The sequence below is a fragment of the Nicotiana tabacum genome, chromosome 12 (genome assembly GCF_000715075.1).
Source record: "Nicotiana tabacum cultivar K326 chromosome 12, ASM71507v2, whole genome shotgun sequence".
In the NCBI taxonomy this organism is placed as follows: domain Eukaryota; kingdom Viridiplantae; phylum Streptophyta; class Magnoliopsida; order Solanales; family Solanaceae; genus Nicotiana; species Nicotiana tabacum.
The window spans coordinates 63,634,475-63,655,865 of record NC_134091.1 but is presented as its reverse complement, the minus strand read 5'-3'; the positions used below and the strand labels follow the sequence as shown (position 1 = coordinate 63,655,865).

General features: G+C 37.0%; 1 protein-coding gene across 1 annotated transcript; it reads left to right on the top strand.

Annotated features, from left to right (window-relative positions):
• Positions 1–6,736: 6,736 nt before the first annotated feature.
• On the top strand, positions 6,737–16,914 carry LOC107819235 (serine/threonine-protein kinase MPS1). The gene is made up of 6 exons (XM_016645321.2): positions 6,737–7,244; positions 8,186–8,599; positions 8,861–9,789; positions 12,274–12,474; positions 15,538–15,699; positions 15,862–16,914. Exons 1-6 carry the CDS (start codon positions 7,055–7,057, stop codon positions 16,438–16,440), a joined length of 2,475 nt encoding a protein of 824 aa, XP_016500807.1. The 5' UTR covers positions 6,737–7,054; the 3' UTR covers positions 16,441–16,914.
• The last annotated feature ends 4,477 nt before the right edge of the window (positions 16,915–21,391 follow it).

Below are 21,391 nucleotides of genomic sequence, written 5' to 3'. Positions count from 1 at the left end.
GCCTCCTTGATTGGCTGGCCTCTCCACTGAACCTTCACTGAAGCTATATTCTTTCATCTCAACTTTCGAACCTGCTGATCCAAAATGGCCACCAGCTCCATATCATAAGCCAAATCTCCATCTAACTGAACCGTGCTAAAGTCCAAAACATGAGACGAGTCACCTTAACACTTCCAGAGCATGGAAACATGAAATAATGGGTGAACACCCGATAGACTAGGCAGCAATGCAAGCTTGTAGGCTACCTCTTCAATCCTCTCAAGCACCTCAAAAGGGCCAATATACCAATGGCTCAATTTTTCCTTCTTCCCGAACCTCATCACACTCTTCATGGGCGATATTCTGAGCAACACCTTCTCTCCCACCATATATGCAACATCACGAACCTTCCGATCGGTGTAACTCTTCTGTCTAGACTGTGCCGAGCGAAGCCGATCCTAAATCAACTTGACCCTTTCCAAGGCATTCTAGACTAGATTCGTGCCCAACAACCTAGCCTCGCCCGGCTCAAACCAACCAACTGGAGAACAACACCGCCTCCCATATAAGGCTTCATAAGGAGCCATCTAAATACTCGATTGGTAGTTATTATTGTAGGAAAACTCTACAAGTGGTACAAACTAATCCCAAGAGCCCCTTAAATCCATAATACAAGCGCGTAGCATATCCTCCAAAATCTAAATGGTGCGCTCGAACTGTCCGTCCATCCGGGGGTGGAATGTTGTACTCAACTCAACCCTTATGCCCAACTATCGCTGCATTGCTCTCCAATACTGCAATGTGAACTGTGTGCCCCGATCAGAAATAATGGACATCGACACACCGTGAAGGCGAACAATCTCACGGATATAAATCTTAACCAGCTACTCTGAAGAATAGGTAGTCACAACCGGAATGAAATGTGTGGACTAAGTCAACCGGTTCACAATCACCTAAATAGCATCGAATTTCTTCAAAGTTTGTGGGAGCCCGAAAACAAAGTCCATAATGACATGCTCCCATTTCCACTCGGGAATCTCAAGTCTGTGAAGCAAAACGCCCCGCCTCTGATGCTCGTTCTTCACTTGCTGATAGTTCAAGCACCGAGCCGCATACTCCACTATATCTTTCTTCATTCTCATCCATCAATAGTGTTGCCTCAAGTCCTGATACATCTTGGCATCACCCGGATGAATGGAATACCACAAACTGTGGGCCTCCTCAAGAATCAACTCACGTAACCCATCCACATTGGGCACACAAATTTGACCCTGCATCCGCAACACCGCATCATCTCCAATAGAAACTTCCTTGGCACCACCGTGTTGTACCATGTCCTTAAGGACAAGAAAATGGGGGTCGTCATACTTACGCTCTCTGATGCGCTCATATAAAGAAGACCGAGAAACCACGCAAAGCTAGAACCCGACTAGGCTCCGAAATATCTAACCTCACGAACTGATTGGCCAAAGCCTGAATATCTGATGCTAGCGGTCTCTCATCAACAGGAATATATGCCAGGCTACCCATACTCACAGCCTTTCTACTCAAGGCATCGGCCACCACATTGGGCGTCCCGCGATGATACAAATGGTGATATCATAGTCTTTTAACAACTCCAACCATTTTCGTTGCCTCAAATTTAGATCCTTCTTCTTAAACAAGTGTTGTAGACTCTGATGATCTGTAAATACCTCATAAGACACACCATAGAGATAATGCCTCCAAATCTTCAATGCATGAATAATGGCTGCCAACTCTAAATCATGAATGGGGTAGTTCTTCTCATGGTGATTCAACTGCTGTAAAGCATAATCAATCACCCTATCCTCATGCATCAAGACACACCCAATACATATCCGAGAAGCATCACAATACATTATATATGAATCCAATGCTGAAGGTAAAACTAAAACTGGAGTTGTAGTCAAGGCAGTCTTGAGCTTCTGAAAGCTCTCCTTACACTCATCAGACCACCTGAATGGGGCACCCTTCTGGGTCAATCTAGTCAAAGGTGCAGCAATAGATGAGAAACCCTCCACAAAATAGCGATAATATCTGGCCAAGCCGAGAAAACTCCGAATCTCAATAGCTGAAGACGGTTTGGGCCAACTCTAAATTGCCTTAATCTTCTTCGAATCTACCTTGATCCCCTCACTACACACCACATGCCCCAAGAATGCCACAGAATCAAGCCAGAACTCACACTTAGAGAATTTAGCATAAAGCTTCTTCTCCCTCAATGTCTGTAGTACATTCCTCAGATGATGCGCATGTTCATCCTGGCTGCATGAGTACATCGGTATATCATCAATAAATACTATGACAAAAGAATGAAGATATGGCTGGAATACACTGTTCATCAGATGCATAAATGATGTTGGGGCATTGGTCAGCCCAAAAGACATCACAAGGAACTCGTAGTGGCCATAGCGGGTCCTGAATGCCGTCTTAACCTCCTCAGTCACACCTACGGATCCACTTTTGCAGAAATTCCTTCGCTTCTAAGAAAATTCATTAATATTGCCAAATCCCGCTTCTGCTGTCCAAGACCCGCACCTGCGGGACCGCATCTGCATATCTCCTCTACTTCTACGACCCTAGCTTCCCCTTGACCAAAATTCGCATTTGTGGCAGCTTCTTCGCACTTGGAGGCTCGCAGATGCAGAAACTACCTCGCACATGTGGCCACTGCCCGGCCTAGCCAAACCCTGCATCTGCGCCTTCTTAGCCGCTTTTGTGGCTCCGCACCTGTGGCCAATTCCTCGCAGGTGCGGTTACACCGGAATTGAACCCAATAGATTTTCTCCAAGTCCAAACTTCATTCCGATTTCAATTGGAATCACACCCGAGTCCCCCGGAACCCTATCCAAACATACCAACACGTCCTAAAACATGATAAAAACTTAGTTGAAGCCTCAAATCACATCAAAAAACATCAAAAACACGAATCACGTCCCAATTCAAGCCTATTGAAACTAATAGATTTCCAACCTTTAAAACCAATGTCGAAACCTATCAAACCAACTCTGATTGAGCTTAAATTTTACACACAAGTCATAATGACACAACAGACCTACCCTAACTCCTGAAACCAAAATACGAGCCTGGTATCAACAAAGTCAACTCTCGGTCAAACTTCGCAACCTTATAAACCTTCAACTTTCCAACTTTCGCCAATTCAAGCCAAAACGACCTGCGGATCTCTAAATCAATATCCAGGACATACTCTTAAGTCTACAATCACCATACGAAGCTATCAGGGCCATCAAAACTCTATGCTAGAGTCATTTACCCATAAGTCATCATCCAGTCAACTCTTTCAACTTGAGCTTCCAACCTTGGGACCAAGTATCCCAATTCATTTTGAAACACTCCCGGAACCAAACCAACTACCCCGGCAAGTCACATAACTACAAATAAACATATAATAAGAAATAAATGGGGGAACAGGGCTACAATACTCAAAACAATCGGCTGGGTCATTACAACACCTGAACAAAAGGGTTGGGAAGTCGGGATTTGATCTCATTAGGAGGCGATTTGGAGAGGGGATTTTCACCTACAATCATTGAGTAAGTGATTTTGATCAATTTCCAACTATATTACATGATTATATATGAGATTTAACATCAAATTTATGAGAATCAAAGAGAAATTTTGGAAAATTGTATCTATATTTTGAAAAATAAAAATTTGGGATTTGAGAGTCGAATTGACTCGGATTTGAAAACAAAAATATATATGGACTCGTGGGATTATGGGTAGTCGGGATCTATCCTTGGACCTAGGTTTTGATCGGGTAAGGTCGGGGTTGACTTTTATTGACTTTTGAGAAATTGTGTAAAGATCATAGCTTTATTAATCGCAATTGGTTTCTCTTGTATTGTTTGATGATATTAAGGAGTTTTGGTTAGATTTAAACCATGCATAGGCGAACCTTCAGGGAAAAGTTATTTTTGAGTATTGATTTGGCCTAGTTGAGGTAAGTATCTTGCCTAACTTTGTATGTGTGGAAAACTATCCCTTAGGATTTGGGTTGTTTGTACTATTCGAATTATGTAGAAGACATGTACATGGGGTGACGAGTGTGTACACGGGCTTATATGTGGTATTTGACCGGTTTAGACTTTTAGGTTACTTTTAATACTTAATTGAAGTTATTATTATTTGTTCTATCTTTAGTTGTCAATTTCATTCTTACATTCCTTAATTGAAGTTATTATTATATGTACTAGTTTCTATTGTTAATGTTACACTTATATGCATTTATTTGTAGTTGTTGTTACATGCTATTCTCTCCATTGTTGAATTATTCTCATGCATTTAGTCGTAGTTGCTATTTCGTGCTATCTCTTTCATTGTTAAGCTTCTGTTATGTACTTGAATTGGAAGTCGTCATTTCATGAAAACACCTTCATTGTTGGGTTATTGAAGTTGTATTTGTGAAATCTATTAACACATTGTGGTTGGGGTTGTTGATTATTGGGATACCTTTCTCTTGTTGAGTTGTTTCTCATTTATTTTGTTATTTTTGAAATTCTTGTACATATTGTGGTTGAGCCGTGGGTTATGTATTGTTGTACATTAGTATTGTTGCTTTTGAAAATATTGTGGCATATGGGCACGTGTAGTGCGAGTTGATTATTGTGATATGATATTGATGCGCATGCGGCGGTAAAAGGATAGGGGTTGGCGTGCATGCGGCGAGATAAGGTGAGATTTATACGCGTGTTGCTAGTAAGGGTATTACTTGAAGCCACACAGTGAGATAAGGGGGCTAAAGCGCGTGTAGTTATTTCGAGAAAAATATTTTTAAAAATATAAATACAAGGCTCACGCGGCGATATAAGGAAAATTGTGATTATGACTTGTGAAATGTGAAAGTGAGGTGTAGGACCTCAGTTGTGATTCTTGTTGTACATTCTATGTGAAAAGACTTGTTGATTTGAATGTGTTATTGTCTTTCCTTCACTTGTTGTTACTTGAACTTTTATGGTACTTGATCACTTGTTGTTCCTATCATATGTTCACTCTGGTTGTCCTTTATTGCTCTAATTTTTGTTGTTAGCATTATATCATCGTACTGTTTTGTTTCCACCTACTTCTTTACTTTCTGTTGTTAGATTATGTTATACTTTATTCAGTTTTCTTTGTCTTGCAGGTGTCTTGACCTTAAATGAATATATCTTTTAAAAACTTATTCTACTTTTTTTTTCCTTCTAGCCTGCTCTCTCAGGATTCAACTATTAGTTCACGGCCACAAAGTTTGCTTCACAATGAAGCTAACAACTTGTTTGGATTGTTGTTACAGGTCGTTTCATAATGTATCGTATTGTATTATACTACATTGCATTGTATTGTTTGATGAATACAACGTTTTAATAGATTGTATCATTTGTTGTCGTTTCATGATGTCACGCACGAACAATATGAAGAATAAACTTGCAAAATTACTAAGAAAAAATAGGATACAAAGTAAAATTATTATATAAAAAAGTAGGGTAAAAGATAAAATATAATTATGTAATTATAAGGAAGGGCAAGATGAGAGAAAAAAAGCAAGGAAACAACGCCACCACACCAAATCTGTCGTTTCATAAAGTAGCACTTTTCGTCGTTACGTAACGATGAATTTAACAATACAATACAATAAAATTTAAGTAACAATCAAAACAAACATTGTATTTAAAGTAACAATACGATACAATACAATAGATAATAACCAAACAAAATGTAAGGGGGTTACTAAAATGGGTCCTTTTACAACAACCACGTGTAACTATTTTTGTAGGCTATAATGTAAATGCCCGAGCAAAAATGGGCAACTTGAGGTTAGTTGTGAACTTGTGATTACTAATGTAATTTTTTTTGTTAATAAACACACAGTTATAATCACAGCCAGTGAAAATATAATATTTATTGGAATAAATTGCAAGCATGAAACTCCAACCTACAAGTATTGATCATATTCTTTAGAATAGTTTGAAAGTTGCCCTTTATTTTTGGAGAAAATGGAGTTCAAGAACAATACACATGAAGTGTTAAAAGAAACAACGGACAAAGAAGATAAATAAAATTAATACTTTATCATTTGTTTTTGGCATGGCAATGATCATAGTTTTTCCAGTAAGATAATTTTTTTTTATTAAGTGTGCATAATATTTCCCTACAATTTCTCTATTTACTTTCAATTATTTTCTCATTAATTTATTTTAATTTGGTTTTGAATTCTTAAAGATTGTTTATTTATGAAAAATATTTGGTTTTCTGAATTTGTGTTCTATTTAATTGATGTTAAACTTCATGACATTAAATTAGATGTGATTCGACTCTCTTAACTAATGATAAGGGCATATTTGGGACAAAGTTTTAACTATGAGAGAAAATTTGTTCTATTTTTTATAGTTGAGGGGCACATATGAGTCGGTCGACTAACAATGTGGTTCAATTTTGGGATATTCCATGAGATTATAATTCTGGAATATCCAATGGGATTAGCCTATTACACATTTTATATGGGATAACTAATACCAGTATTTGGTATAAAATTTATACTAGTATACTCATTTAACATTTCTATAACAAACGACGCCGAAGCACATATTTAAGAACAAATTCAAATTCAAATGAAGGTGAAAGTTATCTATTTTCCATAATTGAGGGGTATTTTTTGCCGTTTGAATTATTTTCTCCATAGAAGACGTTGAAACTTAAAGATAAAATGAATAGGGTGCAAAGTGCAAAATGACACACACTAGGGCGGAAAGTGCAAAGGAAGCAGCCCATTTGTGGAGCGCCAAGAAGCCATTTTGAACTTATGAGAAAGCCTTTCTCTCACCTAAGCGCTCTCTCTCTCTCTCTCTCTCTCTCTCTCTCTTCACAGTGGTGTTCATGGATCCACAGATTCGTCACCATTTTCATAAACTAAACACTATCTAAATTTTCATCTCTCTCTCTCTCTCTCTGTTCCTATATATATGGATATGTACGGATATGTACCGATATTTCTATCAGCGAATTGTGCACTACTGTAGCGAACAAATTGGAGAGAAATGCAAGTCGCAATTGATCAATGGAAAGTGAGACGGCGAACCTTCTAGAACGCCAACCAGCAGTAACAGGGAGTAAGACCATTTCCATTCATCCGTCAGAATCCGCCAACGTCAGCCGTTCGTTGACAACAGCGACGCCGTCGTCTTCCTCATCTTCTCAGTCGGATTTAATCCGTCACATTCAAGCCATCAAACGCCCTCGTCCGCTCGGTAACTATTTCTCAGTGCTGCTACTACTTTTTAGGGCTTCTTTTGGTGATAATTATCTTTTCTAATGTTTTGGCTGTTTTAGGGCTTTATATCTCTATAGTGTATGTAAGCTTCTAGGGTTTCTGGTGACATCTCCTATCAATTTTTGGTAATTTTGTAGTATTGAGAGTAGTGGAGCTAGGTTAAACGAAGGAAAAAATATACTGTGCAAATAGGGCAAAAACAATATTTTTTTGGGGTAAAAAATAAAGCTGTTGAATCGCTTAGACCTAAGAGAAAATTCTAGTGTGGTGGCAAAGGGAGTTCAAAAGTTGCCACTTTTGAATCCCCTTGTATAAAATTCTTGGCTCTCGTATTTTCTATTTTATTAATTTGCACGGTCTTAGGCTTTTTTGTTTCTCTTTTGATAAACCTCATACTGGCTGCTTGTCGTCCTGATGCATATGCATTTTCATCTCTTTCTAAATGTTTCACTTGAAAGTCGAACCCTCACCTAATGAACATGCTAGAAACTGAAAAGCAATGGTGCTTTTTCGCTGGCACTTATTTGCTAATGATTGGCATCATAGTCATTATTTCCATTAAACTACCACATATATTGTTATATTGATTACTTCTGCTTTCACCTTATTTTATCACTATAAATTTCACTATCCTCCCAGCAACGATTTGATCATCTTGCAGTTACCTTTTCTGACCATACTTAAGTTCTCCTTTCCCATTTTAAATGCATCTGTTTCAAGTTTGATTTTTTTTTTTTTGGAAATTGCTTTCTGTTAAGATAAAGTTGGGCTTCCAAGAGCTTTTCTCTTTTCTTTTATGTTTTGCTTTGTCTTATTTTGTTTTTTTCCTTTCTCCCAAAATTTTGGAGCTTGGCCATTCTGATTCACCACTCAAAGACAACTTTAAAAGCCAAGAGATCTAACATAAGAATTCTTTAGGTACAATGCAGTCAAATGTTCTTATGCCAAGGAGATCGGTAGCTCCTCAGCGGGGAGCTTCAAAAGGCTCTACTTTGAATACAGATTGTGCACTTGATACAAAGAAGACCCAAGATGAGATTTCTCTGAGTCACAGACTAATGGAATGTATTTCACAACCAAAGAACATTGGCTCTGTTACTGTAGAAGATCAAGAGGATGCGTCTATGCCACCTTCGGAATATGGTTCCACTGTGGATGCACATGAAGAGAATTATAATTCTTTCAACAGTTTGAGAGATCAACCAAGATCCTTTGCTGGTCGTAGAAGCAACATCACAGCTGCTTCGTCGGTTACAGAGTGTGAACATGTTTTATTGGCTGAAGGGCAGAAGAGGGTCCATTTTGCTGCTGATAGCACTTCCAAGTTGCAGGGTAATGATAGTATGCTTCATTTATGAACTCCTCTAACTTCACTGCATATGACCATCTTTTCTATTAGACATATCTTGAGCTTTTGCATATTTCATCGACTGAATAATCTGTGTGTCTTACTGGCTAACCTACTGTGAACTAGGTCAGTTTAGTAGTTTGCAGATTATAGTACATACTACATATGCTTTATGCAGGTGTCAATGACCAAACAGTCACTAGAACAGAGCTTGTTATCTCATGTGAATTCACTTACATTGGCAGAAATGGATTGGGATGTAGGCAATCAGATGGAGGCTGTGACTGCTGCTAGCCAAGTCTTGAGAGATCAAAATATCCAAAGCACAGATGTGGATGGTAACGGGAATTCTTCTCTATTGGCAAATAGAACATTAGGAGTTGCAGATCAGATTCACCAATTCAGGAACTTCTTACGGAATGATTTGAGCCATCCTATGACTCAAGCTTCAGTCGTTGGGTCATCCTGCACAACGACTACATTGATAAACTCCACATCTGCTCCCATGCTAAACTCAACAACCTATTGTTCACAACCTCATCTAACGAGCAACTCTATGGAGTCACTGGGGGAACCTAAACTTAAATCCGAACATCGAATGCAGCCGTCATGTCCTTTTCCAAAGCATGAAAACAAATTTTCAGTTGATCAGACAGATGTGGCAGTACCTAGTTCTACCATTGGAACTGATTCAGAATTTAAGAGACATAATCTGGCTGAAGGGCAAAAGAGTAGTATGCCGATTACAGGTGACATGCCTAAAGATACTTCCCCTCTTGAAGATAACTCAGCCAAAGAATGTGTCACCGATATACAATTAGAAGCTCCCTTGTCAAAGGTTTCATCTTCCAACGTGAAGTTGGAACCTTCTAAGTCTAAAAAGGAAGAAAAAAGCATAGGCAGTAAGGCGCCATCTTCTTCTCGTAAAAAAAGTTATGATCCTGATACATTTTTCAAAGTTAATGGAAAGCATTACCAAAGGCTTGGAAAGATAGGTAGTGGTGGAAGTAGTGAGGTCCACAAAGTCATTGCATCAGATTGCTCAATTTATGCGTTGAAGAAAATCAAGCTTAAAGGTCGTGACTATGCTACTTCATATGGGTTTTGTCAGGAAATTGAGTATTTAAAGAGACTGAAGGGGAAGAACAACATTATTCAACTAATTGACTATGAGGTTTGTACTTTGCATAGCATTTAAGATTTCTTTCGAAAATGACAAGTTTACTGGGGTTGAACTCTGGCTTATGTTCTAGTTGAAAAGATCAGGGAAACAAAATCAAAACTAGGTTGTTATTTCATGGGTGAAAATTGAAAACATTCTGTGGCCAACAGGAGGGCGATGGTAGTTGCTCATCAGTGAACATGCTGACAGAATAGTAACAGCAGTTGGATTTTCCTAGGATTACCTCTAGCCTCTAGGAAAAGCTGCGTAAGTTAAAAATGCTTAAAAAGTAAACAACAACAACTACCCCTCAATCCCAACTACCGAGGGCCACTATATGAACTCTCACTATCCATGTCACTCACTCAGACTCGTCTCAATCTGATACTAATCAATAACTTAGGCTTTCTAACACTAGAAGTTCTCTACATTTTCTACTACTGCAGTATGAACTCTAACGAGATTAAAGACTCCTAATGGATATTTGATCTAACATAAGAGTATCTACATGACTAAGCTTTAATCCCAACTAATTGGTATCCCCACTAAGTTTGCATGGATTCCAAGAGATTGCAGTTCTCTTAGGATAAACTCCTTCCATGTGATTTTAGGTTTATCTCACCCCCTTTTAACACCTTCAATCACCAGAGTTTCACACCTCAAACCAGTGCATTTGGAGGTGAACGTAGAACATGATCAAACCATCTCAAGCTACCTTACCTTATGCCTAAAGAAAAAAACTTCTCAAGCAACCTTCTCTCCACTCATTTGTCCTCCATGTGTGCTATTTGCACCTTCTGCCGAATGTGATCATTTCTAATCTTGTATAACTACATATTTATCTTGACATCCATATTTGTGCAACACACATCTTGTGCATATGTTGGATCTTAGAGGCCGAACATTCATTCCATATAACATTGTCGGTCTTACAAGTGTTTTGATAGTAATTGATTTTACTTTGGTAGGTATCTTCCTATCACATAACTTTACAATAGAATTTCTCCATTCCAATCATCCTATATTGACTATGTGTTACATCTTCGCCTATCATGCCATTCTCTTCGAATCTCAATCCTAGACTTCGAATTGCTTGCTCGTAGACACTACAATCCCGTCTAATCTCACCACGATTTCACTCTTCTTATATTGGCTAAACTTGCAGTGCATATATCTAGTCTCTCTGCTACTTATTCACTTACTTTTTGGAATGCTTCTCCATAGTTCAAGCTAGTCCCGTGCGTTAATTGTCTGCTAAACAGATAAAAGGAAAAAGAAAAAAGTTTTTCTTTAAGTTAAGCAGATCATCCAACATTGAACATCATCCAATAATTCTTTACCATTGGATTGATAAGGTTGCTTAGGCATTTGGGGAGTTTATTAGATTTAAAAAGAAGCTTTTAGTTTAGGGGGGGAGGGTGGCACTCTGGGAACATGTTTTTGAATTCCTTAACTTCTTAGACTAGTACTGATCAAAGTGAGAGCTAGAACATTCAAGGATGCTAATCTATATCAGTTCCCAAATAACTTATCTTCGTAGTGTTCAAGTTTCTTTTTCTCATACATCTCACTATTGGTGTACAGTCAAGAAAACTTATACAACCTCCGTTTCAATTTGTATGACACACTTTCTTTATTAGTTCGTTCCGAAAAATGATATTGGAAACAATTTAATTTTAAACTTTCATTTTACCGTTAACGAGAAGCTTTCACATATATGTTATGACTCCACAAAGCTTTAACCCTTTAAGCTTTTAAGGCCACAAGTTTTAAAAGTCTTTTTTTTCTTCTTCTTAAACTCTGTGCCAAGTCAAACTACCTCACATAAATTGAAATGGAGGGAGTAGTTAAGTTTTTTGTGCTGCTATATGAATGTCCATCAATCTGTAATTGGACATTTCCATGTTGAAACCTTGGCAGCTCCATAGGCTTATTGAAGCCTGGAGAGATGAGAACTACACAAGGATGAGAAGATAGAAAAGAGAAAGAACACTTCTTTTGAAATTATTTTATAATGAACACTAGCGCTCCTTATATAGTAATATGAGCATGACGTTTCCTAATTCCCAGGATAAAAAATATTATGACATATATCTTAATGATTCTTGACCATAATGTAACGATTAAGAAAATATTTACATAATATTCATGATGATTCTCTTGATTTTGAACTCAGAACATTCAGTCTGTAATGTAGTAGTAGCTACAGTTTAAAAAGCTGGTAGACAGATCTCCTAGTCTTGAAGAGTTAAAATCTTATGGGTTTATTAAACAATAAAACAAAAGCTGGGTTGCTTGCATTTCTTTTGAGATCACAGAATGATCGATTGTCTCCAGGTATTATTGTGTTTAAATTGCTAACTTAGCTACTCAACCTAAAGTATAGGCTTACCGAAGAGGCTAGAATTTCATGTGCCTGTATTTGGTGTTGGGGTCACTATTTCGATATCTGCATATTAGTTTTTGAGCAAATACTGACATCCGTTTTTTTGTTAGGTCACAGATAAGAGGTTACTAGATGAAGTCATGAATGGTTCGATGAGTAATAATGAAAGCAGAGTCAAAGAAGACGGATACATATACATGGTTCTCGAATATGGTGAAATTGATTTGGCTCATATGCTGTCTCAGAAATGGAAGGAACTAGATGACTCAGATTCAATTATAGATGAAAACTGGCTCCGATTTTACTGGCAGGTCATTTCCTTCTATTTTCGCCTTTTAACTGCAGTTACAAATCATTACGAAGTTGCTGCCGTGACCTAACTTTGCTTTGGATTCCTTTTCCTAAATTTAAGTTGTTCCATTATAATTCCAGGTCCTAAATTTTTCCTGTTCTGAGTCAAAGTGAATAAGTTTTACTTTTTTAGCTAACAGGTTACTTATTTCTTGTCTTATGATAAACTTGTAACCAATTCTTCTATGCCCTTGCATCTATCTTACTTCGGCATTTAATATCAATGCCTTTAGTACGTACTTTACCCCCTAAACTTGTACGCAAATTCTTTTACAAATCGTTTCTTTGTGGACATCCTTTTACACAACCCCAACTTGTGAAAAGTGGAACTATTGCTCCCCTAAAACCACATATGGCATGCGCATGGAGAAGAAAACAATCAAGATAACAGCGGAAACCTTCTCTCGGCATTATTTTAGTGCTACGTGTTTAAGACGTATATTTTCCTTAATTCCCTTTCCTTCCCCCATTTTTTACTTGTGAATTTGATGATTTTCTGAGTTTATTTGATGAAAATTTTTACCTTCCAGAAACTTATGAAAAATTTTCGAGGAAATTCTCTTTCTTTGAATCCCCAGACTCCCTCTATCGATATTTTGGGTCTCTTCCAACATTGGTTATGATTATTCTAGTACTGAAACAGAGGGGCAAATACTAGTCGGAGAAGGGCGGCAAGGAAGGAAGATGATGCTACAGAACAGTCTCTTCTTCATCACTACTAAATAAACCCTAATAATCTCACATAAGTTTCCTTGAAGAGAAAGCATCATCTTGTTATCATATTCACTTTCTTCATCACTATTAAATAAACTCTTATATAATCACACATTAGAAATTTGTCAAAAGCAAATTTGTTTATCCTGGAAATTTCTTCTTCTTCTTCTTCTTCTTCTTCTTCTTCTTCTTCTTCTTCTTCTTCTTCTTCTTCTTCTGCCTGCTTCTTCTTCTGCTTCTTCTGCTTCTGTGTTTGAAGCTGCAATTCCCTTGAGCATTATGATTCAGAGGTGCACTGGTGATGTAGGAGGACATATAGCTGTAAAGAGAAGGGATTTTCAGTCTGAAATTTTGCTTCGTTGGACTTTGAAACAGATTTTTGTGGACAATACAACTTTCTTGTGTTTGAAAAATTTCAGGCCGTTGGGGTCTATGCATGGAAGTAAATTGACATGGGACAGGAGAGAAGCTCTACTGACTGGTAATGTGGGCTATTCGGAGGGAAAAACCACCCAATAGCGAATCAATGTGCATTAATGGCCAAGGGTTTATCGGAAACAACCTCTCTACCTTTATAAGGTAGGGGTAAGGTCTGCGTACACACTACCCTCTCCAGATCCCATTTATGAGATTACACTGGGTTTGTTGTTGTTAGTTTGTTTGTCTCCCTCTTTCTTTTCTTTTTTAGGAGTTGGCTTAGGGCGATTGAGGGTGTTGGACAATGAAAAACTGAAAATTAGGACTGGAAAATGTCAGCATGCCTGTATTGGTTGGAAATGGAGGAAGAAAAAGAGAAATAAAGGGGAAATTTTTGCTAAGAAATTGGTAGTTTGCTTTTTAAAATATACTTTTTCTTTTTACTTTACGACACATATTGAGCCGTGAGTGGCGCGTGTTGTGCACTTGAAGAAGAAAGTGATCGTAGGCTGTTCAGAGGAATTTAGACACGAATCTTACAAATTAAGGTGTAAACGGATGCTTGCAAAGAAAAGGTGTTTAAAAGGAATTTCCGTGGAGGGGTAAAATATGTATTAAGCCAATATTAATTTATGTTTGACTTCAATATACCTCATTATGGTACTTCCAGTTTAAGTATTTAATTCTGGAACAATTAGGATTACAGCTATTGTTCGGTTGCAATGTGCAATTCAAGCTGCTCAATCTGTAATTCATCTTATGCTTTTAAAGAGTTATAACATTTCATCATTCACATCTCATTCCTGCATATTGATATAAGTGTGCATTTTAGGAGGACACAAGATTCTAGGGTCTCATTAGAAAGATATAACAATCCCAGAGGGGTAAGTCGACTCATTTGCGAATACCTTTTACGCGCTGTTCTTTGCTAACAGAGTTTTTAGCGTATATTCATGAAGGTCAAAACCGATGGGATCCAAAATACCTTTCTCGGGCTTTTGGCGAAGATAAAATACTGTTCCAAGTTGTCTTATTGGGAATGTGCTTTCGATGACCATTCTCAGTATTATGTCTTGATGAGCTCTTGAACCTCAACGTTCTTTAGCAGTCCTTCAAAATGAATGGTGGAAAGTTGATCCTTTCCCCATTTTATTCTCTCTGTTCTATCAATTTTACATGAGCCGGGGGTATATCGGAAACAACCTCTCTACTCCCTCGGGATAGGGGTAAGGTCTGCGTACACACTAACCTCCCCAGACCCCACTTGTGGGATTTTACTGGGTTGTTGTTGTTGTTTATGCAATTCCATATTCAACTTAAATTCACAAAGCTGGAGACAGACCTAGGGCAAAATGCCTTATCTGAGACTGGCCATCACTGAAACACAGTCCAAGTTGGGAGTTTGTTCCTGTATGTCATAAGCAAATGCTATAAACAACAGAAGAAAAGAAGTTCAGTCAGTTGCTTTTCAAAAAATTGATCATCGCTTTTCTATCTCAATCTGCAAACCTTTTTGGTTTATGGTATTTTTTTTCTTTTTCTGCTTAAGTTTCTTCATAGTGAAATATTATTCAAATTGTTCTGGGCAGTCAAGTTAAAGATAATCTTTCAGTACCCACCTCTATACCTAGCTCATTTGTTATTATTATTATTATTATTATTATTATTATTATTATTATTATTATTATTATTATTATTATTATTATTATTATTGTTGTTGTTGTTGTTGTTGTTGTTGTTGTTGTTGTTGTTGTTGTTGTTGTTGTTGTAAGTAAGACCAATACTTATTCTCATTTTCTACTGTTGTATGTTGTACATGATGTGGTTTTGGGAATCTGGTAAAAGTTTAATATTTTTGAAATGTACTCAAAAGTTTTTAACAATCTTTGCAGCAAATACTTCTTGCTGTTAACACCATACATGAAGAACGGATAGTCCACTCGGACCTAAAGCCAGCTAATTTCCTTCTTGTCAGAGGCTCACTAAAGCTGATTGATTTTGGTATAGCGAAGGCTATAATGAGTGACACAACCAACATTCAACGTGATTCGCAGGTATTTCACTTTTTTGCTTTATGATTTACATGAAATGCATCTGATTGCCTCACATCGGCAACAAAAAGAAAGAAGTGTACTGCCAAAAGGAAGATAAAAATATAGTAATCAGCAATGTCAACTTCTTCCTTGCTTTCTTAGTGGATGTTAATTCTTATACAGGTGGGTACTTTAAGCTACATGTCCCCTGAAGCCTTTATGTGTAATGAGACAGATGCAAATGGCAATACCATAAAGTGTGGTCGGCCCTCAGATATCTGGTCGTTAGGATGTATCCTTTACCAAATGGTTTATGGGAGAACACCCTTTGCAGAATACAAAACTTTCTGGGCGAAATTCAAAGTTATAACAGATCCAAACCATGAAATCACATATGAACCTTTGTCCAACCCTTGGCTACTTGATCTTATGAAGAAGTGTCTAGCATGGGATCGAAATGAAAGATGGAGGATTCCTCAACTACTTCAACATCCTTTCCTCGTTCCCCCTGTTCCGCCACAGTTACCTGCTCCTCCGGAGCAAAGTTTTACACTGCTTCAGTTAATTGCTAAATCATGTGAAAATGATGGAAAGGCATCGATGCTATGTATGCAACTCCAAAATTTACTAGTGCACCCCAGTCAAATATCTTATGAGGCATTACCTGTATGCCAATACCAGAAATTGCTTTGTGATGTGTCGGCACTCTGTCTTCAACTCCAAAAACAGTTGGGAAACACAGAAAGAGGCACAAATATGTAATGTTAAAAATGATTTACGCATTAAGCGTTCTTTGGTCTCTTTATGATTTTGGGCAGTTACAAAGGTCATCTTTGAAGTCTTCTGCCGAGTTACCGCTGTGTATACTAAAACTATTCGAAACAGTGTCGTGATTGCCACCTGGTTTTGATTTCTTGAAGTGGCTTGCAGATAATAGGTGAAGAACTGTTGTAACTTTTGTCAGGAAAGGAGGACTCCTATGTGTGTGCACGTGTTGGTAAAATGTTCTGCAAAATGCATAATGCCATTTTCATCTGAAGTAATGCTCACTGCTCAGGCTAATTTATACTTTAGGTTTTTAGTCTTTTTACCTCAGAAATCGTGTTTAAAAATCGAATAGAATCGAGAGATGTAGAATGAACAAGCCATTTGGATAGAGAGGGCTGCAATTTCAACAAACTTGTAAAAAAGGTGAATTTTCTTATTCAATTATATCCATGGCATCTTTCTTGATTCTCCTTCAGTAGTGGATCTGATATGCAACATTATCTGTTCTTCAATAGCTCCACTGAATTACCTACTCAAGTCAGGAAGCTTTTAAATGTGACAGTTTCATTTCTTTACATTAGAGTTTGGAAAACATACATCTTTCTTTTTTTTAGTTAGCGTATGGTCTCTTTGCTACATAAGTTAGGATTACTATATGTTAGCTGCAGCAAAACATGGTCTCATACGTCAGCTGCAGGAAGATATGGTCTCATGCGTTCAAATGCATTTTGTAATAATTTTTCTATTCGATAAAATAATCCATCTATAGCTCCAATGGTGGGACTATGTGGTATCCCAAGGAAAAAGAAATAAAGAATTTGCATCAAAGTGTTGATTCGTGGCATGAGATGATATTTAACCGAGTAATGTGGTTAGCGAGAATTCGTATATCCGACTCTAACTTGTTTGGGTGCATATAGTTTTCTGATTTGCTTTTGCATTATTTTGTTTCTCATTTCAGTTTTTGATTTTGAAAAAAAATATCATCCAATTCGAATCAAAGTAAATTTGGTTAGGTTTGGGTTTTTTCTTTTCGGTTTGATTTTTTGGTTATTCGGTTATATCATATACTCTTTCGGTTTCAGTTTGTTTGAACTTTTTTGGAGTACGAGAGTCAAATTGACTAAATCTTGGTGTGAATTTGGACATAGATTCTTTAACTTTTTTGAAATAAAATTTAAAAAACTGCTTAAAAAGTTCTATAAGTCAATTTAACAATTCAAAATATTTAAAAACTATTTACAAAAAAACATGGTTAAAAACAACCTTATTTGATTCCCTAAATAGTAAAATATTCATTCTTTTTGAAACGGATGAGTAAGATAATATGGATATAATATAATCGAATAGTTATATTAATAACTATTTATAAAGAATGAAAAGTATTCATGTCAAATCTCTTAGATATTTTTTCAAAATTCAATGCATATAATTGAAATAATTACTATATATTGATAAGATTATTATACATATTTTGATTAGATAGCCAAACACTTCTACTCTCCTGTAAAAGCATAATGCAACAGCCAACAACAATAAGCTTGCACGCCTAATATCATAAATGATGTAGTGGAAATGGGTCTCGAAGGCCATTTAAAATGTTGAAATTAAGAATGTATTATTTTTAGATTTCTTACTTGTAAAAGATATATCTCTTACTAAGTATTATTTAAATCTCTTATGTGTAAAGCAAGTTAATTTCTATGAGCATGTACCAAGAATCACAATGTGTTATATATATATATATATATATATATATATATATATATATATATATATATATATATATATATATATATATTCACTTTTAAAAAAAAAAACCCAAAGCCAAACATAAATAATTTGGTTCGATTTGAATTTTTGGTTTGATCCGAATAATGCACACCCTTTTTGTTTTATGTGCCGGTTATTCTTCAAAATGCCTACGAGAGCTTGAGAGACTATTAGACTCAACGAGTTTTTAGCCTTGTTAACTTAAGTGAACTTCCTCTTCATTTAACCTGCATTTATAGGTAAAATGAAGAGATTTTTAAATTTGTTAAGGATTAGTCGTTGCAGATAATTCATCTTTAAAAAAATCGTTGCAGATAATTGTACACCAGTTTCTTTCCATTATGATAATCAAGCAATATCGTCAAGAGCTTATAGCCAAGTATACAATGGAAATCAAGACATACTGGAGTATGAAATAGCTATATGAGATAACCTATGAATAATTTCTGTAATTATGATTGATTCACAAGATCAACACACAGTTTTTGCTAATCCAATGAGGACTAAGGCTATTGGGAGCAATTTATTATTTAAAAAACATCAAAATCAACGGGTCTCAACTCTATAAATCTTGTTCGCCAGCGATGCAGGTAACTCAACATAGCTCTTGGTAAATGTTGACCTGGGCGGTTTTGATTTTGATGATTGACAAAGTAACACATGCATGAACCAAGTTTATGGACAATGTACACATGTCCTAGTCAGATTTAAGCAAAAGGCATGCATGTGCAAGGGATAAGTATAAGTGGTTATTTATGATATTCCCTGAACGAAAAGATTGCATAATTGATAAACAGCAGGACTCCTTACTTGAAGAGAACTCTATCCAAGATAAGGAAAGAGTTAGAAATTGAAGTTAACTAAAACTATTCCACCAAGGAAGAGTAAAGCATCAGGTTTCTAGTTAATCCTAATCCTACTAACTCTATATATATCAGTTGTGTTCTCTTTTACAGGTTACGCACACACACTGAAGTTAAGCAAAAATTGTGTCACGACCCAAAACCTAACCTGTCATGATGGCGCCTATCGTGGTACTAGGCAAGTCGACCTTTCCAAGACTCTTTCAAAATTTTAACAGAAGTGAATTAAGACATTTAAAATATCCGTAGTTTTCCATAAATATGGGGTAAGACCCAAATAAAAACATAAGTGCGGAAAAATAGTCCGACATCGCGGTGTCACTAAGTCATGAGTATCTAGATAACCAAACTAATACAACCAGTGTCTAAGCATCAATACAAGACAGAAAGAAATATATAGAAGGAGAGACAAGGTCCTGCGGACGCCGGCAGCTACCTCGTAGTCTACGGTACTCGATCACGCCCGAACTCAACGATCTCAGTGATCAAATACACCTAGATCTACACATGAAGTGGAGGGTGTAACATGAGTACAATCAACTCAACAAGTAACAGAAATAAATAAGGAACTGAGAAGCAGTGTCGAGCTATACAATACAGTTCATTTTAAAAGTTTTCAGTAAAGAGTGAACATGCTTTCAAATCCTATGGTATAAGTCAAATCAGTTCGCGCTCATATAAAACAGATGTGAATCTTCCAGAAATTTCACAACAGCAACAGATAACAACTAAGTGCAATAATAAATAAAAACAAGTATAGCCTCTGAAGACAGCAGTCAGTCAACCCATCTCAACAGCTCACACTCTCGACTCTCAGCCCTCAATACACACTCTCAATAGGTACATGCGCTCACTAGGGGTGTTCAGACTCATGAGGGGATCCTACAGCCCAAGCGCTAATCCGCACGGACAACTCATGTGCTGCACGGACAACTCATGTGCTATAATATCATATCTGGATCCGCACGGACAACTCACGTGCCATAGTATAAATATAAAAATCCGCACGGACAACTCACGTGCCATATAACAATACCTCTCAACTAGGTCCTCAGCCTTACTCAGTCATGAACCTCTCTAGTCTCACAGCTCTCAATAAAAAAAGGGAAAACAACCCAAATCAAAGTGTTATAGTATATCATCAGGGAAAACAAATAACAGAGACTGAGGTAAACATGTACAGGAATCACTATGACTGAGTATAGCTACCATGAGCAAGAATATAGCCTAAGCATGATTTCTAATACGAAAACAGTCAAGTTCTAGTAGAGAGGAATGCATATAAACACAATTAAAGGCTATTAGACTTCACAGTCTCTCGGGACGGACCAAGTCTCAATCCCTCACAGTGTACACTCGCATGCCCGTCACCTGGCATGGGTGCCACCCCCAAACAGTCATATTATACCAAACTCTGGGTTTTATACCCTCAAAACCAGATTTAAAACTGTTACTTACCTCAACAATGTAGAACTCCTACTCCGGAATGCTCTTGCCCCTCGATTCGGTCTCTAAATGCTCCGAACCTATTCACAATCAGTATTTTAATCTACATGGAGCTACATGAATCAGATAGAAGAACCAGTTCTATGCGTTTGTATTTTAATCTAGCTCAATTGTAGTTGGAGCTTTTGAGTTGTACCTTTCAGCTCAATTGCCTGAGGCTTGTTGCTACAAGGGTTAGAGTTTAATCCTTAGGTTTACAAGAGGTTTGTAAACATTATTGTTTGGCTAAGAGTTGTAGTGAAACGTTGGGAAAAATCCTACTGAAAAGTAGGTCGTGTTTTTTTCACCTTTTGAGTTGGGTGTTTTTCACGTAAAAATACTTGTGTTCTTTACTTTCTGCATTACTATTCTGCAACTGTAGATTAAGGAACACATAGAAGAACCAGATCCTTCAATAAATCAGTGCACGCGAAAATTGGACACCACACAAATCATCGTTTTTTGATTGGTATTGAAGGATAAGAATTCAGTAAAACGTCAAGCCTTGAATTCAGTATGAGGTAAAGTACATCGATCAAATGAGTGATCGCAAGCAACTCAGCATTTTTATAAATCCAACATCCCAAATATTATAGAAATGTATGATAGTCGTAATGGTTTCAAAATCAAGGGTGAGTATAAAATAGCCAAGTATGCAAAAGTTTAGATGCATACTGTATACATCATGCCAAGTAAAGGGGGTAACGAGGTATTCTTCCTTTGGCGTCATCCTTCTTATGGTATTAAATGGATGGTTAGATAATCATTTCTTCTATTGTCGCGAGTTGTTGATTGACATTAAAGAGGAAAGTTGTCGTACTGAT